The sequence below is a fragment of the Ursus americanus genome, chromosome 32, assembly GCF_024610735.1.
Source record: "Ursus americanus isolate L20-20 chromosome 32, mUrsAme1.1.p, whole genome shotgun sequence".
In the NCBI taxonomy this organism is placed as follows: domain Eukaryota; kingdom Metazoa; phylum Chordata; class Mammalia; order Carnivora; family Ursidae; genus Ursus; species Ursus americanus.
In genome coordinates this window covers 27,376,585-27,400,029 of record NC_142158.1, presented here as the reverse complement: position 1 = coordinate 27,400,029, position 23,445 = coordinate 27,376,585, and the positions used below count along the sequence as shown (strand labels likewise).

General features: G+C 55.9%; 1 protein-coding gene across 2 annotated transcripts; it reads left to right on the top strand.

The window, feature by feature from the left end:
- Positions 1 to 503: 503 nt before the first annotated feature.
- On the top strand, positions 504 to 22,592 carry NOTCH4 (notch receptor 4). Of its 2 annotated transcripts, none has more exons than XM_045795571.2 (30): positions 504 to 688; positions 1,476 to 1,557; positions 1,747 to 2,039; positions 3,503 to 3,850; positions 3,926 to 4,048; positions 4,167 to 4,403; positions 4,520 to 4,675; positions 4,988 to 5,182; positions 6,611 to 6,724; positions 7,880 to 7,993; positions 8,080 to 8,202; positions 9,058 to 9,217; positions 10,033 to 10,178; positions 10,461 to 10,613; positions 10,833 to 10,950; positions 11,168 to 11,255; positions 11,601 to 11,751; positions 12,610 to 12,794; positions 14,876 to 15,128; positions 15,355 to 15,467; positions 16,279 to 16,802; positions 17,399 to 17,782; positions 17,888 to 18,063; positions 18,574 to 18,793; positions 18,948 to 19,020; positions 19,124 to 19,262; positions 19,776 to 20,071; positions 20,319 to 20,466; positions 20,976 to 21,073; positions 21,275 to 22,592. In XM_045795571.2, the coding sequence occupies exons 1-30, from the start codon at positions 631 to 633 to the stop codon at positions 21,986 to 21,988; spliced, it is 5,982 nt and encodes a 1,993-aa protein (XP_045651527.1). In that variant the 5' UTR covers positions 504 to 630; the 3' UTR covers positions 21,989 to 22,592. The 2 variants fall into 2 exon arrangements, with proteins under 2 accessions (XP_045651527.1, XP_045651526.1); XM_045795570.2 differs by having other exon boundaries at positions 18,948 to 19,029.
- Positions 22,593 to 23,445: the final 853 nt, after the last annotated feature.

Below are 23,445 nucleotides of genomic sequence, written 5' to 3'. Positions count from 1 at the left end.
GTTCCCCAACAAAGGCAGGCGAAGATTTCCCCCAGAACCAGCCCAGTATCTTGCCTATTCCCCAAAAGGAGAAAACTGAGTCCCCAGCAAAGGCCTTGGGTTCCCTCTGCCAAGGTTAGTGGTTCCAACTTATGGAAAGTTGCAGATCGTCCAGGAAGCACGGATATGGACCTGGAACGGATGTCTCAGCACCCCACACCTCTGTTTCCCCGTCCTGACCCTCCCAAGGCAAGGGGCAGCCACCTTGCCATTCTCATCTCTAGAAGAGGAGAGCACGCAATAGGAGGGCTGGGACTGAACCCAGAGCCCACCCCCACCCCCCAGCCCGGTGCTCCCCTCCTATCAACTGCCCTCCAGCCACACAGTCCCACTCCCCCCCCCCAGGGGTTGTCAGGAACAGAAGGCCCCTCCTTCATCCCCCTCAATGTTCCTCCACTCCTCCCCCTCCCATCACTAGGGTGTCCAGGACATTGTGTGACTCAGGAAACAGCTCAGACGTGAGGCTTGCAGCAGGCAGAGGAGGAGGAAGGGGCCGTGGGAGCAGAGGAGGTGGCTCCTGCCTCAGTGAGGGCTCTCGGGGTCCTTGTCTGAGGCGGCGAGGGGATCTGGGTTTGGGGCAGGGGCTCTGGAATGCAGCCCCCTTCACTGCTGCTGCTGTTGCTGTGTCACTCAGTCGTCAAGACCAGAGGTGAGGCATGGGGTAGGAGAGGTCAGGGGATCCATAGTCCTTAAGAGGGTGTCGGTGAGTTGGAGGCAGAGGGCCAAGCCCCATGCTTTGAGATGACACTGGATGGTGGAGACTTTCACGCAGGGAGGGAGGACTCTGCCCCTGGAGCTGTACAAACCAGGCTTTGGGGCCTGTGCCAGGGGCGGTGACTATCAGGGGAACGGGTGGGAGTGTGCCTGCCCCCAGGGAAAACCCAGCTGGCCTTGGAGCTGAGAGACAGCAGGCCCTGCAATTGCATTTAGGAGGTGAGGAGGGAAAAAAACTGACCACCTGCTAGGGGAGGCTACGACAAGAAAGCGGGAGATGGAGACATGGAAAGGTCAAGGGCTGACCAAGTCCCTTTCCCGGTCCAGCTGTCCCCACCCCCAGGATGGCTCAGTGCTGGGCCCTTCCGGGAGGAAATCCCTTCAACGGCTCAGCCATTCACCTTCCTGGAGTCCCTTGGGCCCCCCTCCTGAGCCCTGTTGTCCTGCTTCCCAGGGATGGAGCCTGAGGCTGGACTTGGGAGGCTGGAGAATAAACAGGAAAGGGGGCGGGGATTAAGAGCTGAGGGGATCTAGAGGCCTGGGATGGGGGGGGGGGGGGCGGCGCTGGGGCAGAAGCAGCACATGGGGACCAGGAACAGAGGGGAGGGTGGTTGAGAGCACATGTGTGGAGCTCCTGCAGGCAGGTCCCCCCAGAGCACCCAGAGGAGGAAACAGGGAGCACAAAGCTCCCCGGTCCCATGCCACCCTCATTCCATCCCCAGTGCTGCACTGTGGGGACTCCCCAGAACCCTGTGCCAACGGAGGCACCTGCCTGAACCTATCTCAGGGACAAGGGACCTGCCAGTGAGTGTGCCTCCTGGGAGGGGGAGATGGGAAAGGGGGAGGGAGAGCAGGGCGGAAGGGGGACTGGGAAGGAAGGAGAAAGGGAGGTGGTGAAGGCTCTGAAGGGAAAGGAAAGCAAAAGAGGGAGGTGGGAGAGAAGGCAAAGAGGGCCCAGTGACATGAGTCTTCCTCTCTCCTCCCCCCGCTTAGGTGTGCCCCTGGCTTCCTGGGTGAGACATGCCAGTTTCCTGACCCCTGCCGGGATGCCCAGCTCTGCCAGAATGGGGGCAGCTGCCAAGCCTTGCTTCCCGCCCTCCCAGGCTCCCCCAGCCTTCCCTCTCCCTTGGCCCCCAGCTTCTCCTGCACCTGCCCCTCTGGCTTCACTGGCCAGAGGTGCGAGGCCCAGCTCAAGGACCCCTGTTCTTCCTTCTGTTCCAAAATGGGCCACTGCCACATCCAGGCCTCAGGCCGCCCACAGTGCTCCTGCCTGCCTGGATGGACAGGTGAGCGCTGCAGGGGTGGGGGAGAGGGGACAGGCAGGAGCAGGGGGCTGGGAAACATAGAACTGGAGTCTGAGAGACGGGGAGCCCTTCTGAGGACAGAGGCTGTGAGAATCAAGAAGCTGACTCCTGCTGACCATTTACCCGAGACCGACATTCACCAGCCCGGCCTACCAATGGTTACAATGTTGAAGTATTTCCAAACCCGTCAGTGAACGGCTACTGCCAAAGCCCCCTTAGTGCACCACTCTGGTCCCCTCCCCCGGCCCCTCCACCCAGCAGCTAAAGGGTTAATGCCTAGCACAAGGTGCTGGGCATCTGAATGGCCTCAATTCTGAGAAGTGGTAATAGCACCTGGAAAGACGTGCTGGTGGGAGGTGTGAGGAGGGTGGAAGGGACTGACCCAGAGAGAGGAATGGGTGTCAGTCCTGGGAAGAGAGGTGCAGGCCTGGGGCAAAGGTGTGGGACTCCGGGGGGCAGGGTGTGCTCCCCTGAGGAAGCAGTCAAGGGTGCGGAACAGCGGAGAGCCCCTGGAGAGGAAGGCTTCTCTGACCTATCAGGATGGAAGGGACTGGACGGGGCAGAGGAGGCCACAGGGGTAGGAAAGGGCGCTGTGAGCGGTGGACTAGAAGCAAGGCTTCTCAAACTTGGCGAACCCAGCAATCACCTGGAAAGCCCTAAACATCCCAGAGAGGCTGATTTAGTGGTCTGGGGTGGGTCCAGGCATGGAGATTTTTTAACTGCCCAGGCACTTCTGAGGACTTGGGGGTGAGAGACCAGGCTGTGTGACAACAAGGGTCAGTGGCAAACTTGCCAGGCCCCGTGCTTGGAGCAGGGGCTCTGGGCAGCCCTTCCCCAGGCCCAGGGCCAGCCCGACCACAGGTGAGGCGTGTGCCCTCGCATTAGCTCTCGATGTCCTTGTTGTCAGCCCACGTGCACACCTCGCACGGCTATTGAGAAGAGGAAAGGGGGCCATGCTTAGGAGGTGCTGACTTAGCCCAGGGCCAGCCGCCACCGCTGCCATCACCACTGTGCCAACGGCTGAGAGGGGCCTCTCCTCATCATCTGGAACGCTGCACCCACCTGAAGATCAGGGAATCCAGACAAGAGAGGCCAGACAACTGCCCGGGGGCACACTGGTGGTGGCACAGCAAGGCGCTAAGTCTCCTGCCTGCAGAGGCTGGGGGTTCTCACCTCCCCACCAAGGAGAAAGGTCACCACTGGAAGGACCCAGATTTTCCAAGACAAGGCCAATCGGCCAGAGTCCCACCAACAACTACATGTCCTATTTCCAGAACAGCAAACCTGAGGCAGGGGTGGTGGTGCCAGGCAAAGCGCGTATGGGAGGAAAGGGAAGGAAACGTGAAAATCAGCCACAGAGATAACCCAGCCTGAGAACTGGGTTCTCTCGGATGAGCTGGGATTTGTGCAGTGCTACCAACAGCCCCCTCTGTCCTCTGCCTCAGGCGAGCAGTGCCAGCTTCAGGACTTCTGCTCAGCCAACCCCTGCATCAATGGAGGGGTGTGTCTGGCCACACACCCCCAGATCCAGTGCCTCTGCCCACCCGGCTTCGAGGGCCATGCCTGCGAACACGATATCAACGAGTGTTTCCTGGACCCGGGACCCTGCCCCAAGGGCACTTCCTGCCATAACACCCTGGGATCTTTCTGGTGTCTCTGCCCCACTGGGTGGGAGGGTCCACGCTGTGACCTTCAGCCAGGACCCTGCCCCCCTAGTGGCTGTTCCAATGGGGGCACCTGTCAGCTGGTTCCAGGGAGAGACTCTACGTTCCATCTCTGCCTCTGCCCCCGAGGTGTGTCCTCACCTGTAGCCCCTCTCTCTGGGTAGGGAGGTCCCCTTCTCTCAGCTAATCTCATGACCCTGTCAGGCTTCACAGGCCCAGGCTGTGAGGTGAACCCAGACGACTGTGCTGGCCACCAGTGTCAGAATGGGGGCACTTGCCAGGATGGGCTGGGCACCTACACCTGCCTCTGCCCAGGGACCTGGACAGGTGAGTCGTGTAAGCCGAGTCCACGGCACCTGCGGCCCAGATGGTCGGCCCCTGTCCTCCCCTCCTCACAGGGCTCCCAGCTCCAGCCTTTGTCCCCTTCCCACCCCGCCCTCCGCAGGCTGGGATTGCTCTGAAGATGTGGACGAATGTGACGCTCAGGGTCCCCCTCGCTGCAGAAACGGGGGTACCTGTCAGAACTCGGCTGGCAGCTTCCACTGCGTGTGTGTGAGCGGCTGGGGAGGCACAGGCTGTGAAGAGAACCTAGATGACTGTGTTGCTGCCACCTGTGCCCCAGGATCCACCTGCATTGACCGCGTGGGCTCCTTCTCCTGCCTCTGCCCACCTGGACGCACAGGTGTGACAGTGGGCACGGGGAGGTGGTGGTAGAGACGGCCAGTCAGAGAGGCACCAGGAGGGCAGCTGGGGGCTTCAAGTGGCCCCAGGGAGCCTCACGCCCACGTTGCCCTCCAGGACTCCTGTGCCACATGGAGGACATGTGCCTGAGCCAGCCGTGCCACAGAGAGGCCCAGTGTAGCACCAATCCCCTGACAGGCTCCACACTCTGCCTGTGTCAGCCTGGCTACTCAGGGCCCACCTGCCACCAGGACCTGGACGAGTGTCAGATGGGTGAGGCACCCCTGCATCAGATCCTCTCCGAGCCCCCAAGCAGCCTCTGCAAATTGCTTTTCAAATGAAATATATAATCATCTCTTTTTTCCTGACTTTGTCCAGATTTGGCATCTCTTCCCTACACGCTCTTCTCACCAATGCTCAGCCCCCGAGGCCGCATTTGATCCTTCTCTGTCTTAAAAACACTGGCTCTTTCTCTGATTTGCTCTCATCCGCCACAAACAGGCCCTCATGCCTTCCCTGGCAGTCTGGCCCCCTTGTCCTTCCACCCTGGACCACTGCGGACTCCTGACTCTTCTCTCCTCCCAGCCCAGCAAGGCCCCAGTCCCTGTGAACACGGCGGCTCTTGCCTCAACACCCCTGGCTCCTTTGACTGCCTCTGCCCGCCTGGCTACACGGGCTCCCGCTGCGAGGCTGACCACAACGAGTGCCTGTCCCAGCCCTGCCGCCCTGGCAGCACCTGCCTGGACCTGCTCGCCACCTTCCACTGTCTCTGCCCACCAGGTACCAGATGCATGGGCCTTGGGCAGAGGATACAGGGGACTAATCCTGAACCCACCAGGCATGACCCCTGCAGAACACAAATGACCCCAGGCCATTTGGGGTCAGTTACCAAAGAATTTGTCACATCCTCACTCCAGAAAAAAAGCTCAGGGAAACCTGCAGCTCCTGGCAGAAGGGCTGCCACAGACAATAGTAAGCTTACACACTGCCCAAGTTTGGGGGTGAGGAGGGAGCATTCATTTCATAGTCATCGTAAAGTGCACAGCGTGGTCCACTGTACACGGAAGCCGGTCAAGGAAGAGCAGAACGGCAGACTCTGCTCATGCCGACTCAGAGTGCTCCCCCTCATCACAGAAACCCTCCCCTGCAGAGATCGAGCGAACCCGCAAAATCCCAAAGGGCCTGTTCGCTTGGATCTGATACAACAGGGGAAAAAAAAAGGTGCCCCAAGGCTGCACCTACCTCCAAGCTAGTTCTAAGGGGGAGAAAAGGGACATAGAGACAGAGCCGATACCAGGAAGCTGAATGAAACCAGAAAAATACTAGCTTACCCTGCGCCAGATACCACCTGAGCATCTTACATGCCTTTTGTCATCTTTGCAACAATCCTATGAGGTCAGCATTGTTGCTGTGCCCATTTTACAAATGAAGAAACTGAGGCACAGAGAGGTAAAGTGAGTTATCCAGCTAGCGAGTAGCGGGGCCGGGCTTCAAACCCAGACCTTCCATAGACTTAACCACCACACGAAACAGCCTTTCTCACCTGAGCAGCATCCAAGCTCAAAAGCGGAGAAAGCCATCCAGCAATCCAAGGGGCAGGGAGAGATACCAAGAAACTTCAAAAGCGGACTCCTCAGGCAAGAAGTGGGGGGGCAACGGAGGTCTGGAGGCTAATCCAGTTTCAGTTAAGGGTAAGACTGCGATACCAGGACAAGCCCAAAGATGCAGGACAAATACGGAACAAACAACCTTCCCAAATGCCCTTCAAAGACTCCCCTTGGGGACTCCTGGTCTCCCTGGCACAGAGGCCCCCTTGGGTAGAACAAGAGGCTTGGCTCACCTCCAAGCAGATGCCCATTTGTCTCATTTGTACTTTGAGGATCTCCAGGCTCATTAGCTCAGCTGGACGAACCCACTTTCTGTGCAGAGAATGGCCCCAAAAGGTACTTCCTTGCTGCTCCCACAGGTCCCAGCAGATGCCCTGCTCCCTGAGCTTTCACATCTGAAGGGGGCAGAACTACACACAGCAGAGCAGCGGGACCGCAGGCTCATCTCCCCAACCCGCAGGCAGAGAGCACCCTGGGAGGGGCTGCCCGATCGGGCACATGCTGGTTCTAGAACCCAGGCCTTCTGGGCAGAAGGGGTGAGCAGCCCAGGCGGGGCTGACCTGGCTGAGCCTCAGCCCGCACCACACCCCCATGTCCTCAGGCTTAGAAGGGCAACTCTGTGAGGTGGAGACAGACGAGTGTGCCTCTGCTCCGTGCCTGAACCAGGCTGACTGCCATGACCTGCTCAACGGCTTCTGGTGTGAATGCCTGCCGGGTGAGTGCAGACCCCACTCCAGCCCTCTGCCCCACCCCTGAACCACAGTGCTGGCCCAGCAATCACCCCAAGCCTCTTGAAGCTCACTCTGGCCTGGCCAAGGAGACCCCCATTTCTCCAACTCTGCTCCCTAAACTCTCTTTTACATTCCCCAAATCTTTCCTGTGTACTCACCTTCATCTCTGTCCTGCCAAAGCACCCAAACCACCCTTTCTAGCCCTCCTCCACAGTCCTCTGTGTACCCTCCCTGCTCGTGGGGATCCCGGACGGGTCTTGGCACCGCTCACCCTGAACACAGGGAACACTGCTCCAGGCCATCCTTCTCCAGCTTCACCGGACCCCTCTGTTCCCTGCTCTGATGATAATGGATGGTTATTGAATATTTACTCCAGGCCAGGCACTTGGCTGTGTACTTTTCAGGCATTCTCTCGTTTAATCCTTTCAATGACACCATGAGGTGGGTTCCATTATTCCCCTTTTGCAGAGGACGACACTGGAGCCTAGAGAGCTCAGGTAGCTTTGCCCAAAGTCACACAGCTGGCAGGTGGCTCAGCATCATCCCCCCCATCATCTCCACCTGCCCCAGGTGTCTTCTCTTGGAAGCCCTCCAGGTTCACGTTTCCTGGTGAGGGGAAGGGCCAGGACTTGCATTTAACTTTGGATACAACGTATTTTCAGCATTGACACAAATAACCAGTTATGCTTTATTTATACGAAAAACAAAGTCACCAAGTTATTCTCTGTTATGCTCTGAAACTCAAATCACTATTTGAGAAGCCCCCAAACTGGTGCCTCATTATATAATGAAACATGTAGATGAACCCCCAAACCAAGCCATTTGAAACAAGATTCTCTCTATTGCAATGTGTAGCAATGTTATTTCTATATATGTAAACAGAAGACTAAATATCAGTATTAACTCTAAATTTCTTCTTTAAATCCATGAAATCATACCTGGACATCTCAGTCACAAATATCTGTAATAAACTCCCTAACAAATCTAGAGAAAGTCACTAAAAAAGAAGGAAGGAAGGAAGGAAGGAAGGAAGGAAGGAAGGAAGGAAGGAAGGAAGGAAGGAAGGAGAAAGGAAAGAAGGAAAAGAAAAAACAAGACAACCTTTGCCATCTCTCCGCACTCACTCCCTGCCCCACCAGGATTCACTGGCTCCCAGTGTGAGGAGGACATCAATGAGTGTGGAAGCTCTCCCTGTGCCAATGGGGGGCAGTGCCAGGACCAGCCCGGATCCTTCCATTGCGAGTGTCTCCCAGGTAAACCAGGGCTCAATCGCCGGAGGTGAGAGTGGAGCAAAGGGTAGACTCCCAGGCAGGTCCCTGACCCTCCTGCCGTGCCACAGGCTTTGAAGGCCCGCGCTGTCAGGCGGAGGTGGACGAGTGCCTGAGTGGCCCATGCCCTGCTGGAGCCAGCTGCCTGGATCTCCCTGGAGCCTTCTTTTGCCTCTGCCCCTCTGGCTTCACAGGTCAGCAGGGGAGGCATTAGAAAAGACTGGCAGGAGGGTTGAGCCCACTTGGGGTGGGGCAGAGTTCACTGCTGGGCATCTGAGGGTTGGGATGTGAGAAGAGGAGAATAGAACCCCTTGGAGTTATTCCATGCACAACCTGCACAACCACAAGCTGGGCTGACGGCAGGTGTCGTCTGTAAGGCCCACACTGGGCCCAACATGAACGTGTGATTAGGGCTCAGAAACAGGATGGGTTCAACAGGAAGCCATTCATTTGCTTATTTAGCAAGAACGTATCAAATGTCTCCTCTGCCAGACACAAACACAGGCCCAATAAGAGAGTTGCTCTCCTCAACTGGCTTTCAATCTAGTGCAGAGAGACCAAGAAGTCTCTTGTTGGTTACGGCCCAAAAGTGCTCCGGGAGAGGACTGCACAGGATTCTACAGGAGCACAAAGGACCAGCCAACCAGACTAGAGATGAGAAGGCTTCATGGAGGAGGTGATGGCTGAGCTGAGTCTTGCAGAATGAGTAGGAGTTTGTCATGATAGAATGACTGCATGTTTTAGCTGCAGGTAACTGCATGCACAATGGTGTGGAGGGAAGAAACGCACACCCCACCTAAGGAACCACAGGACGTCCTGAGCTTAGGATGCAACAGAGCAAAACTGAGGAACGCAGCAGTTACAGGAAAATCGTGTCACGCAGGGCCCTGTGTGTCATTCTGAGGAAGTTAGACCATATCCCGAGGCAATAGGGAGCCACTGAAGGACAGTTCATGGGGAGTGAGCAAGTCATATGTAAGAAGTGGCTTTGGCCCCATCGAGGACACGGAGAGACTCTGTTTTCTCTCTGACCCATCTCCCCACCGCAGGTCATCTCTGTGAGGCTCCTCTGTGTGCCCCCAACCTGTGCCAGCCCAAGCAAAAGTGCCAGGATCAGGAGAACAAGGCCCACTGCCTCTGCCCCGATGGGAGCCCTGGCTGTGCCCCCATTGAGGGCAACTGCACCTGCCACCATGGGCGCTGCCACAGGTAACCTTCCAGGCCTCCCCACGTGCACCGTCCTCTTGTCGTCCTCAGCGAGGGCAGGAGAAGACAGCCAGTGAGGGATGAGCCTGTGGGAAATGCCCAAGAGGGAAGAGGAAGGAAATGGCAAAGTGCTGAGCTCACAGCCAATGGGAGGGTGCGACTAGTGAGTGTTGTCTCGTGGGGGCAGAGTTCATAAATCATGGGGGAAACCAAGGGCTATGGGGTCAGAGCAGAAAGAAAAGCATTAGATCCCAGGGCCAATTCATCATATATTAGACAAATATGGAGCATCTACTATGTTTGAATACTTTTCCAGGCACTGGAGGAACCGCACAGAACAAAAGAGACGATGTGTCTGTTCTTTTTTTTTTTTTTTTTAAGATTTTATTTATTTATTTGACAGGGAGAGAGAAAGAGAGCACAAACAGGGCGAACAGCAGAGGGAGAGGGAGAAGTAGGCTCCCCACTGAGCAGGGAGCCCAACACAGGGCTTGATCCCAGGACCCTGGGATCATGACCCGAGCTGAAGGCAGACACTTAACCGACTGAGTCACCCAGGCGCCCCAACATGTCTGTTCTCATGGAGCTTTCATTCTAATGAGGAAAGACAGACAATGAACAGTTATAGGAGAAACATATATACATAGCCTTACGTTAGTATGGAAGGGGGACAATGCTGAGAGCAGAGCAGAGCAGAGCCACTGAAGAAAGGGGCCAGAGTCTCAGGGTCCTAGGGGTCTCACCATTGTGGGGGGTGGGGGAATGAAGAGAAAAACACCAGAAGAAGAAAAAAACGTCCCCTTTCTCTTTATGACCAGATCCTCATGTGTGTGTGATGTGGGCTGGACAGGACCAGAATGTGAAGCAGAGCTGGGGGGCTGCATCTCCATGCCCTGTGCCCACGGGGGGACCTGCAACCCCCAGCCCTCTGGCTACAACTGCACCTGCCCCCCAGGATACACGGGTGAGGCCCTTCCTAAACCACAGACATTCTGGCCCACCACCCGCTAATCAAGGGCAAGGCCAATAGAGACATGTGTCCAAGACTCGGGGCTGGGTCACCCACCACCAAGGAGAACCGGGCATGGGCTGCAGGGAACACAGGTGATGTGCGGGAGGAAGTAAGAAAAGACCAAAGGCTGGATGGGAGAAAATAGGGATGGGGATAAGGAAAAGGAAGGGGAGGGAAGTGGAGGAAGAGAAGAGAAGAGGATTCCCTTTCTCAGACCGCACTCATTTCCCTCAGGGCCTACCTGCCGCGAGGAGGTAACAGCTTGTCACTCAGGGCCCTGTCTCAATGGTGGCTCCTGTAGCCCCAAGCCTGGGGGCTATTCCTGCACCTGCCCTCTGAGCCACACTGGACCCCGCTGCCAGACCAGCACCGACCACTGTGCCTCTGGTGAGTGCCCCCGCCGTCCTCCAGCTGGGCCACAGGAGCATAGAGGAACTGGTCGGGGTGCGTTTGTGCCATATGAAAAAAAATTAAGGAGGCACCATGATGGGGTGCTGTTTTGAGGGGGCAGCAGGGAGGGCGTGTATGTCCTGTGTGTGGTGTGACTAACGTCGCAGGCCAGGTTACAGGCAAGGAACCCAACCCCTCACAGCCTCCTCTCTCCAGCCCCGTGCCTCAATGGGGGTACCTGTGTGAACAGGCCTGGCACCTCCTCCTGCCTCTGTGCTTCGGGCTTCCAGGGCCCACGCTGTGAGGAAAGGACCCGTCCCAGCTGTGCAGACAAGTGAGCAAAGACCCCAAGAGAAAGGGAGGGGGCCCTCAGCCTTCCCACCCTTCCTCTCCATCTCCTCTGGGGATCCAGGCGGTCTCGCATTCCATATCCCACATCCTTTCACTCTGCCTCCCTTTCTGGTTCCCCATGTCACCACCACGTCACACACTCCCACCCCTTTGATCACCCAGACCTCCTCCCACTGTGTCCTGTGTCTGTCCTGTTCCAGCCCCTGTAGGAACAGGGCAACCTGCCAAGATGGCCCTCAGGGTCCCCGCTGCCTCTGCTCCCCTGGCTACACAGGAGGCAGCTGCCAGGTGAGGGGTGCTGAGTCAAGTGTGCTGAGGAGGGCGGTGGCCGGAGGGCTCTAGCTAGCGGGAGGGTCTCCGGGACTAGAAGACAGAGCAGGGAGCTGGGGAGAGGTATGCCCATGAGAGAGGGTTTGGAATCTGGGAGTGGAGGTCTAGCTTGAGGTTTACATGGAGTAGAAGGAATGAAAGGATTGCTGATCCCATCAAAGGAAACCAGGGTGGGGGAGGGGGGCTATCACCCAGCCCCAGGCCATTCAGGAGACAGTTTAAGAAGTAAGGATTTTGAGGAGCTAGCAGAAGACTATCTCTGGGCCTATTCTATCCTGACTCATGCTCCCTCCCAAACCTCAGACTCTGATGGACTTATGTGCCCAGAAGCCCTGTCCACACAATTCCTACTGCCTCCAGACTGGGCCCTCCTTCCAGTGCCTGTGCCTCCAAGGATGGACCGGGTCTCTCTGCAACCTTCCACTGTCCTGTCAGAAGGCCGCTCTGAGCCAAGGTACTAACTCAAGGACCAACTGGGGAGCAGATGAAGAGGGAAAGGGTGTCCCCCTCTGCCTGATCCCTAAGGGCATCCACACACAACACTTGGCCAGAACAACCGACCGAGAGTCAAAGTAACACAGACCAAACACTGATTCTACAGCTCCACCCTTGGGCAGCCTAACACGACTCAGCTTCTACCACCATGCTCAACACAACTCAGGCAACCCCAACCAGTTCAGCCAACAAGACTCCGGGTTAACACAACCACCGGCACATAACTCAGCGGGAAGCAACCCAGTTCTGTCATGACCGTCATGACTCATCTCGAGTGGATCACACTTCACCCACTGCACTCAACTCAACGGCTGCTCCCCACTCACTCGGACGCTATGTCAACCCCCTTGTCAAGAATAACCCCCTCACTCAAATGAGGCTTAATACGAGCAGAACTCGGGAAAAGAACTCGGGAAAGAGCCTCCTGCGGGGTTAGGGGGTGGGAATCACAGTGGGAGAACATCAGAGGATGCAAATCCAGGGCACAGACTTAGGCCATTAGTTAAACCCCCCTCCAAAGTCTTCTCTGAGTTCTTTCTTGAGACTTGTTTTAAACCAAAAATACAGTTGCTTATAATGATCTAATAAGTTTAACAAGAGGTATCTCTCTCCATTCTGGCAGAACAGGCAGGAGGGGGATCTTGATGTTATAACCTCTTCAGCACCAGAGGTTCCTGACTCCTCAGGCTCCAAGTGGCCTCCACCCACCCCAGGAATGTCAATGATCCCCCAGAGCCTCTCTGCTCCGTGTCTGGGGCCACTGAGAACCTTTCCACCCCACTTAGCTTTACCCATCCCTGTGTGCCTCTCTCCTCAGGCACAGAAGTTTCTTCCCTGTGCCAGAACGGAGGCCTCTGCATCGACAGTGGCTCCTCCTATTTCTGCCACTGCCCTCCTGGATTCCAAGGCAGTATATGCCAGGACAGGGTGAACCCATGTGAGTCCAGGCCCTGCCAACATGGGGCCACCTGCATAGCCCAGCACGACGGGTATCTCTGCCAGGTGAGCAGGTCTAGAGAAGAACGGGGAAGGGAGACAAGGGTGGGCTGCATGTGGGAAAAGTAGCTGGGCGGGGCACTGGTGTACTCACTCCCCTTCCCTTTCTTTACCCCACACATCCAACCCACCGCCAAGTCATGTCCTTTGGCCTCCTAAATCTTTCTCAACTCTGTCCTTCCTCCTTCACCCTTTGTCCCACTGCCTCTGTCCAGGCCTTTGCTGTATGCCGCCTGGGCACCTGGAGCACCCTGGCCCTGCCTCCACACTTGTCCGCCTAGAGGCCCAGCCTTTACTCCACTACCAGGGTGCTCTGTTGACAATGTTAAGTTGACCTGTCACTCCCCTGCTTAAAACCCTTGAGTGGCTGCCCACCTCTTTGACAGTGAAGTCCAAGGCCCGTGTGACCCAGCCTTGCCGGCCTCTCGGGTCTCATCTCGCCCCACCCCCGTCCTCCTAGTCTCTGCTCCAGCTGCTGCTGGCTTCCCTACTCGCCCCATTTACTGGCTCTTCCATGCCCTTCCCCACCCCTCTTCCACTGGATGGTGCCCAAGAGGCGCTTTCCTCAGGAAAATGTCCCTGACTTCTCTCCGGACTGGGTTTGGGCCGCTCTTTGATGGTTCCGGTCACAGCAGCAGAGGCAAAGTTGGGATTCAAGTCTGAGCAGCCTGCTGCTTGTACTCAGAACCCCAACTTTGGGGGCGCCTGAGTGACTCAGTCAGTTAAGCATCTGACTCTTTACTTCAGCACAGGGCATGAGATCGAGCCCTGCGTCGGGACGGGCTCCAGGCTGGGCGTGGAAGCTGCTTAAGATTCTCTCCCTCTCCCTCTGTGCCTCTCTCTCTCAAAAAAAAAAAAAAAAAAAAAAGAAGAAAAAAAAAAAAAGAAGAACCCTGACTTTGAATAAAAGAGAGAAGGCAGATCCCCTAAACGTTCTCTTTAACTTTTTTATTTTTTAACTTTTTATTATGAACATTTTCAAACATACACTAAAGGAGCATACTGATCAGTAGTGAGCACCCTGCACCCATGACTCAGCTTTACCTCCCCTTTCCTGAGACTCCTTCCCTCAGACAACCCCAAAACACCCCGCCCACCTGCTTATCCCAGCCCTCTGGCCGCTCCCCAGAGTCTCTGTAATTCCCTCTTTCTCCACCTTCCTGAAGCCTTGCTGGTGCTGTGTTCTTACATGCTCTCCTTGCTGTTGCAAGAACTCAGCCAGTTAGCCTCTCCGCTTGGCTTGTGGATGGCTGTCTTGTCCCTCTGTCTTTATGTGGTCATTCCTCTGAGTGTGTCTGGGTCCAATTTGCTCTTCTCATAAGGACACCAGTCCTATTGGATTAGGACCCCCCTCAGTGACCTCATTTTACAGAACCTCATCTGTGACCCTTCTCCCACTAGCACAATGGCATGAAACAAGCAATCCCCAAATGCTTAAGAGCGCTGGCTAGGACATCACAGACTCGCGCTGAATCCCACCTCTGCCACCAACCAGTAGTGTGACTTGTGCAAGTCACTCAGTATTTCCAGGAATCAGTTGCCTTTTCTGTAAAGTGAGAATCAGATGAGGTAACACACGTGCAGGGTTTGGGGGAGTTTTATGAGGTTATGTATAGAAATCATGTAATAAATGCTAGCTGTCTCTCTCCTCTGGTTGAATGAGAACTTCACAAAAGTGGGGAGGAGTTCTAATTCTCTTTATATTCCTAGTGCCTAAAACAGTGCCTGGCACAAAGTAGGCATTCAGTAAATGCTTACAAATTAATCAATAAAGCATGACAGAGCCTGGTGAAGGTGTGGCTGGGAGAGGGAGGTCTTACCAAAAACGGAGCTATTGTTTAGTGGCAATGTGCCGTAAGATGCTTTGGGGCTGCTGGAGGGGCTAGGCTGCACGCCACTGAGCGACTGTGTATCATGGAGTTGAGACTGAAGGGTTGGGCTACACAGGGCTGTGATGGATGGTGAGCTGAATGATGCTTTGAACTGGAAGGTGGGGAGAGGGCTGGGCAGATGATCTGGGGCTGGGTCCCCATAGTGTTGGGATAGGCTGGATAACTGGTTCCCTGTCTGATCCTCTTTGCCCGTAGTGTGCCCCAGGCTACAGTGGACAGAACTGCTCGAAGGAATCCAACGCTTGTCAATCCCAGCCCTGTCACAACCATGGGACCTGCACCCCCAAACCTGGAGGCTTCTACTGCACCTGCCCTCCAGGCTTTGTGGGGCTGCGCTGTGAGGGGGACGTAGACGAGTGTCTGGACCGGCCCTGCCACCCCGCCGGCACGGCAGCCTGCCACTCTCTGGCCAATGCCTTCTACTGCCAGTGTCTGCCTGGATACACGGGTGAGGCCTGGGAGGGTGTGTGTAGGCGCCACTGCTGAGCTCACAATCCCCACCCACAAGGCAACCTAGTCATCGTGTCCATCCCCTTGCCTCCACACCCCGCCCCAGAGAATATGCCCCAGGATCCCTCTGCCTATGCAGGTAGTGCTGGGTCAATTCCCAGGAATGAGCTAGGAAGGACGCAGTGATCAAAGCAGCGTGTGACATCTAATCCCACCCACCACAGGCCAGTGGTGTGAAGTGGAGACAGACCCCTGCCAGAGCCAGCCCTGTTCCCATGGAGGGTCTTGTGAGACTACAGTGGGACCACCCCTGGGCTTCACCTGCCACTGCCCCCAGGTGAGTGATCGCAAAGCCATCTTCTTTGTTGCCCCCAACACTGATGCAAGGTGAGAATGCCTGAGCTGGGATCCTAGAGGGGAGCCTGGGGAGCACTAGAGGGGAATTATTGGTGAAAGCTAGCCCGTGTTACCTGGTGAGTGACTCAGAAGCAGTTCAGAGGGAAAGGCAGGATCAGGGGGTAGCATGAATGGAATTTTCAGAAATCCTGGGCACTGCCTAAGAGAAGGCCCCAAAGTCAAGCTGGGTGAGACCTTGGATAAGTTCTTTGTACGTGTGTGTGTGTGTGTGTGTGTGTGTGTGTGTTTACGGACCTCAGATGCATGAAATCAGGTTAATTGTAAGCCTCCTTTCATGACTCACTAACATCAATGGTTTGAGCACACCCCTCTTTGTATTACTCTTAAAACGTAAACCCATTAGCCTAACCTAAGAATTACAATAGTAACAATAACTCACATGCACTTACGTCTTCCTCCATCCTGTTCCTCTTCCAGAGAAAAAGTATATAACCCCATGTCCAAGGATGAAGATAATATTAATTACTCCCACTCTGTCAGTGCTCAGGGTCCCAGGTTGATGCGCACAGCTGGGGTTCATCCATTTTCGCCACTATGTAATATGTCACTGTGTGGAAATACCGTGGACCATGGTTTCAACATCTATAAAATGATGAACCTCATGTTCTCTGAAACCCCTTCCAGATATGAAACTGTAGGACCCTCTGAATTATCTTAACCCTAAGAGTTTGCTTGACAGGGTGGGGGGAGAATAATACAAGGGCCTCCCGCAATCTCTCTCCTCTCCACAGGGTTTTGAGGGCCCCACCTGCAGCCACAGAGCCCCCTCCTGCGGCCTCCATCACTGCTACCACGGTGGCCTGTGTCTGCCCTCCCCCAAGCCTGGCTTCCCACCCCGCTGTGCCTGCCTCAATGGCTACGGGGGCCCTGACTGCCTGACCCCACCGGCTCCCCGCGGCTGTGGCCCTCCTTCTCCATGCCTACACAATGGCAGTTGTTCAGAGATCCTTGGGCTGGGGGCCCCAGGCTTCCGATGCTCCTGCCCTCCCAGCTCTCCAGGGCCCCGGTGTCAAAAGCCTGGAGCAAAGGGATGTGAGGGCAGAGGTGGAGATGGGGCCTGTGACGCTGGCTGCAGTGGCCCTGGAGGAAATTGGGATGGGGGAGACTGCTCCCTGGGGGTCCCGGACCCCTGGAAGGGCTGCCCCTCCCACTCCCGGTGCTGGCTTCTCTTCCGGGATGGGCAGTGCCACCCACAGTGCGACTCTGCAGAGTGTCTGTTTGATGGCTACGACTGTGAGACTCCTCCGGCCTGCACGTGAGCCTGAAACCCTGACTTGGGGCTGGGGGTGGGGAGGGCAGGGTAAGGCAGAAGGAAGGACATAGGTGCCTCTGGGTTGCAGTGTGACCCCAGCCTCAAGCTCTGGGGAGTTTCCACCCCTTTAACCGTTGCGAAGTAGGGGTAGAAGACACTAGTCTCCAGCCCGGGGGAATAGGGCAGTATCAATATTTAACATGGGGACCAGGAAGGAGGGCACTGCCTCTGTCTGGGCTCCTCTCTAAGAGTTGTGGGAGCTCTGGCCTCAAGCCTCTTTCTCTATGCCCCATTGCCATGGAGTATCTCCCCTAGCAACCAGCACCCCTGAGGGAAAAGGGTCTTGGACTCTCCTTCAGGGAGACAGGAGAGCTTGGGAGGGTGGGGAGGGGGGCCAGTCTTAGGAGACAAGGGTGTCACAGACATGAGAGTGTCTGGACTACCTGCCATCCAGGGCCTGACTAAGCCCATTACTCCGGAGCTGTCCCCACTTAGCAACCAGTGCCCTAGAGGCAGTGGAATATCAGGCATCTCTCTGGAATGAAGAAGGGGGTAAGGTTTCTTTGGGGATCCTGAGTCTCCCTCTCCTCACCCCACAGTCCAGCCTATGACCAGTACTGCCACGATCACTTCCACAACGGGCACTGCGAGAAAGGCTGCAACACTGCAGAATGTGGCTGGGATGGGGGTGACTGCAGGCCTAAAGATGGGGATTCAGAATGGGGGCCCTCCCTGGCCCTGCTGGTGGTGCTGAGCCCCCCAGCCCTGGACCAGCAGCTGCTTGCCCTGGCCCGGGTGCTATCCCTGACCCTGAGAGTGGGACTCTGGGTAAGGAAGGATAGTGATGGCAAGGACATGGTGTACCCCTATCCTGGGGCCCAGGCCGAAGAGGAGCTGGGAGGAACCCCGGACCCCTCACATCAAGAGAGAGCAACCCCTCACACACAGCCTGTGGGCAAGGAGACGGACTCTCTCAGCACTGGGTAAGAAGGCTGGGCAGGGGGATGCAGCAGATACCAGTTTTTTAATGGGTGGAGGGAAGGGAGCCAGGGACCAACACAGGGGTCTCTGAGGCACCTCCCCCACAGGTTTGTGGTGGTGATGGGTGTGGATTTGTCCCGCTGTGGCCCTGACCACCCTGCATCCCGCTGTCCCTGGGATCCTGGGCTCCTGCTCCGCTTCCTTGCGGCGATGGCGGCAGTGGGGGCCCTGGAGCACCTGCTGCCAGGACCCCTGCTGGCTGCCCATCCTCGTGCTGGCACTGGTAGGTGACCCCCCCCATCTCCCCAGACTTTGCTCCCAGACCCACTTTCATGCCAGCAACCAGCAATGGAGGCCAAATGATACAGGATGGCAGGGACCCCAAATGTTCTGTGTGGAGACTGACCGTCTTGAACCTCTCATTCTCTAACTGGATCTCCTCGTGGCCCATTTGCTCTTCAATCTCCTTCCTCATTTCCCTAAGTACTTTATCCTAACTGTTATCATCTGGTCTATTCTCTCTACTAAATCCAATCATCCCTCTGTCAAACAGCTACTTACACAAAAGAATCATAAACCATATAGCACTTACTTAGGGCCAGGCCTTGCTCTTAAGGGCTTTACAATATCGACTCATTTAATCCTCCCGACAATGTCATGAGGCAGGTACTATTATTATTCCCATTTTACAGATGAGGAAACTGATGAAAGAAGTTACTGCACTTGCCCAAAGTTCTCACAGTAGTACCCAAGCTCACCAGAAATGGTCTTGTGACTGTGTCTCTCCCACCAGCACCACCCACCAACCAGCTTCCCTGGCCTGTGCTGTGTTCACCAGTGGCCGGGGTGCTTCTCCTGGCCCTTGGGGCTCTTCTCGTCCTTCAGCTCATCCGGAGGCGGCGCCGAGAGCATGGGGCCCTCTGGCTGCCCCCTGGGTTCATTCGAAGGCCTCGAACTCAGCCAGCTCCCCGCAGACGCCGGCCTCCCCTGGGTGAAGACAGCATTGGCCTCAAGTAAGAGTGAGGAGGAAGGGGGCTCATGGAGGGGACTCTTTCCTGTGGAGATACCTATGATCAGAAGTTGATGACAGAGAAAGGGGAGAGGGGGAAGGAGGCTGCTGGAAATCCTGGAGACCCTGAAGGTCCTGTACCCAAACACCCCTTCCAGGGCACTGAAGCCAGAGGCAGAAGCTGATGAGGATGGAGTTGTGATGTGCTCAGGACCCGAGGAAGGAGAGGAGGTGGGCCAGGTGAAAGCACTGGGGCAGGAATGGTCCTGAGGTAATGGCAGAGTTGATGGGACAAGTCAACCTTCCTTCACTGATCCTTTTTCTGATCCCCAAGGCTGAAGAAACAGCCTCACCCTCCAAGTGCCAGCTCTGGCCTCTGAGCGGTGACTGTCAGGAGCTCCCGCAGGCAGCCATGTTGACTCCTCCCCAGGAATCGGAGATGGATGTCCCTGACGTGGACACTCGTGGACCTGGTATGTGAGCCAACCCAGACCAAGAGAAGGAGAACTCCCTTTGACTCTTTTAGAATCAGAAAGCCTTTTGATATTAGAACTGAGGAAACTAACGTTAGAGTTAGTGCCTCAGAATAGTGATTCTCGAAGTGTGGTCCCAGGACAGAAGAATCAGTGTCACCAGGGAAATTGTTAGAAATACAAATTCTCAGGCTCCACTCCAGAGCTACTGGACTCAGAAATTTGAGATATTGGGGAATGTGTGTTACCCTCCAGGTAAGTCTGGTTCAGACTCAAGTTTGAGAACCACTGCCTTGGAATGTCAGAGAATCAAGGCGCACTGGCTCCTCTTACAGATGAGAAAACTGAAGCGCAGAGAAAAGTAAAAAAGCCACACAAAATCAAGAGCCAGAACTGGACTTCCTGACACCTCAGGCTATGATTCTCCCTGAGTCTCAATGTTCTTTCTCCTCTTCCCCCAGTTATGTCCTTTGGATTGACTTGTCTCCCATTCCTCATGTCTCCCACCCACAGATGGGGTGACACCCCTGATGTCAGCAGTTTGCTGTGGGGGAGTGGAGTCCAGGACCTTCCAGGGGGCATGGTTGGGAAGCCCTGAGCCCTGGGAACCCCTGTTGGGTGGAGGGGCCTGTCCCCAGGCTCACACTATGGGCACTGGGGAGACGCCCCTGCACCTGGCTGCCCGATTCTCCCGACCAACCGCTGCCCGCCGCCTCCTTGAGGCTGGAGCCAACCCCAACCAGCCAGATCGAGCAGGGCGCACCCCTCTTCACACCGCTGTGGCTGCTGATGCTCGGGAGGTTTGCCAGGTCAGTGCACACTGGGGTCGCTAAAGGGAACTGGGCACTCATAAGTAAAGCTAGGCAAAAACATCCCCTAGGGTTTGGCAGAGAGGAAGGTGGTGTGAGATTAGGGATCTGAAAAAGAAACAACAGATGGTTATCTGGAATGAGCTCCAAATCCCGCCAACGGATTTGGAGCTGGTTAAGAGTGTGAAGGGCCTGAGCTAGCAGTCCAGGACATACCAGGGGTCACTGGCCCTCTCTGGACCCCCAGCTCCTACTCCGCAGCAGACAGACTGCAGTGGATGCACGGACGGAGGACGGGACCACAGCCCTGATGCTGGCCGCCAGGCTGGCGGTGGAGGACCTGGTTGAAGAACTGATTGCAGCCCAGGCAGATGTGGGGGCCAGAGATAAATGGGGTACGGATCTGGAGAGGTTGGTGGTGTGGTATAGAGAAGTGGCACAGATGCGGTGTGAGATAAGATGCAAAAAAAGGAAGCAGCGGAGGGACCACCTGGAGACTGGGGGATTCCCTTCCACCTAGCTGTCAGGGTGGGAAATCTGCGGTGCGGTTATCAGTATGGAACTCTGCCCTTTCATCCTCAACAACATACACACACTGCCCTGGCCCACTGGAAACTAGGCTGAGGAAGGAGCGTCTGTGGGAAGGGGGAGAGGTCTAGTGGGGGGAGGTCTCCCGGTCCCACCGAGCCCAGAACAATGCCCCATTGTCCCTCCCGCGCGCCGGTGACGTTACGAGAAACAAGGCTTCCTGCCGGCCGGCGGTCACCCGGGCAACGCTTCCGCCTTTGCGGTAACCCCGCGGGCCCAAATAAGTCCTTCTCCCAAAACCAGAATCCGTGGGAAACAGGAACCCAGGCGTCTGTTCCCCCGCCTCGGAGTAACAACCATCCACGTCCTCCCCTAGGAAAAACCGCGCTGCACTGGGCCGCCGCCGTGAACAACGTCCGGGCCGCCCGCTCCCTTCTCCAGGCCGGAGCCGATAAAGACGCCCAGGACAGCAGGGTTAGACCGGGAGCGGGCTCCCTACAAAAACAAAACGGAACAAAACAAAGCAAAACAGGGCGTGGGACAAGCGGAAAGCGCGGGAATCTCACACAACCTGAAGGGGGAAGGGCCAGTGGCCAAGTGGGTGGAGCCCGGAAGGGCCACCCTGTGGGCGTGGCCCTCCCTGACCTCGCCCCCTGGCTGTTTCTTCCTGCACAGGAGCAGACGCCGCTGTTCCTCGCGGCCCGAGAAGGGGCGGTGGAGGTGGCCCAACTGCTGCTGGGGCTGGGAGCGGCCCGAGGACTGCGGGACCAGGCCGGGCTAGCGCCCGGGGACATAGCCCGCCAGCGCAACCACTGGGATCTGCTAACGCTGCTGGAGGGGGCGGGGTCGCTGGAGGCTCATCACAAAACCACGCCGGGCCGAGGGGCGGGCGCCTTGCCCCGCTCACGGACCGCGTCGGGAAGCTTGCCCCCGCGTGGGGGCGGGGTTCTGTCGCGTTGCCGGACGCTGTCGGCTGGGGCTGGCCCGCGTGGGGGCGGAGCATGTCTGCAAGCCCAGACTTTGTGCGTAGAATGGGCCGCGCGTGGGGGCGGAGCCTACTCGCACTGCCAGAGTCTTTCGAAAGGAGGAGCAGGAGGAGGCCCGACCCCCGGAGCCCGTAGGTTTTCTGCAGGCATGCGCGGGCCTCGGCCCAACCCGGCGATAGTGCAAGGAAGATCCAGGGTCGCTTCCGGGAGCGGGGGTGTGGCCTCGGCTGATGACTGGCCCTGCGATTGGGTGACCCTGGGAGCCTGCGGCCCCACCTCCAACACTCCGATTCCGCCTCCCTGCCTTACGCCGTCCCCCGAGCGGGGATCCCCTCAAGTTGCCTGGGGTCCCCCAACCCACCAAGCAGTACCTTTAAACGCGGGAGGCGAGGGTCAAAAATAGGACGCTACATGACAGGGAGGGATTCTAAAAGTGGACACCCATTATAGGACAGTCTGAAAAGACCAGATTTTAAGATCCTGGAGCCCCAAAAGTGAAGGGTAATGAGTATGCTATCCCTCCCCAAATGAGTGTATGCCCACTCCGTCTTCCACGTGGAGAAGCTCCAGCCCTGGAAAAAGGGTTTAGGGTGCTGGAATGACGAGGGCCCAGCCCTTCTCCCAGGAAATAAGGGTGAGGGGCTACCGAAGGGTGGAGTGGAACTGGGGAAGTACCTCTCAACTAGAACCAATAACTGCAGACATACAGGATGTGAGACGTTCTTTCCTGTATATGGTATCCAAAGGAAACCTCTATCACCCATCACATCCACCACCCACAAATGGCTAACAAATATTTATGGAGTGCCCACTATGTGCCAGGCACTGTAGGTGCTGAAGGGGGGGGCCAAGGGCCACTCCAGCTGATGATCCCTTGCACTCTCCCCACTTCCCTCCTCAACGAACTATCTATTGCAGGGATGAGGCGCCATTCTTCTCATCACCACCATCTCTTTTTAAGAACTTCAAATCTGTCACCCCATAATAAAGCTTATTTGAAGTGTTAACTTTTTTTTTGGAAGAGTTGAGTGGAATGGGAAAAAATATGGAAATGACTGCATAGTGTTTTCAGAATTTTGTGACCTAAAATCGAAGTCATCCCTTTGGATGGAGGCTTTAACTACAATTTAACAGAAAGAGTAAGTAGATTTGGGGGTACTGGGCTAATTTAGAGTATCATCTGAAAGCAGGAATCTCTCATAGCCCAGGGAGAAACCACACACCCACACACTAGACCATGCATATCCTTTGTCCTCTTCCAAGGACATTTAGTTATTCCTAAAACCTCAAGCTGAGGAAGATGGAGAGAGCATCTCAACCATTTATCCACCTTTCAGAAGCATGTTTACACCTCTTTAATGGTAATGGGCCTGAGACATGGAGGCATGAGGCATTTTGAAAGCTAATAGTAACTTCCATTTATTGAGCATTCACTATAGCCAAATACTTTTATCACATTTAACCCTCACATCAACTCTACAAGGCAGGTGCTTGTAGAGCACTCTTTGAGAAACTGAAGCACAGAGATTTTATTTGCCCAAGATTGCAAAGCATTAAGTGGTAGAACTAGATCTCTTCATCACATTTCATGCTCCAAACCACTCGGCTGTAAACATAATATGGCACATTACCATTTAGAGGTCCTAGAATATCTCTGTCCTGCTCCCACCCTGGTGCCAGGCAGCCTCACCAGCACTGAGACCAAGCCCTTTTCCATTTCTATATCCTTCATTCATGACCAGAGGAAAGTTTCCTCTGACCCTCCCCTCACATTTGGTATATGCCTTGTATCCTGAATAGACTGTAAGCACCTGGAGGGCAGGGATAACTATTCGATGCATATTTATTGAATACTTTGTG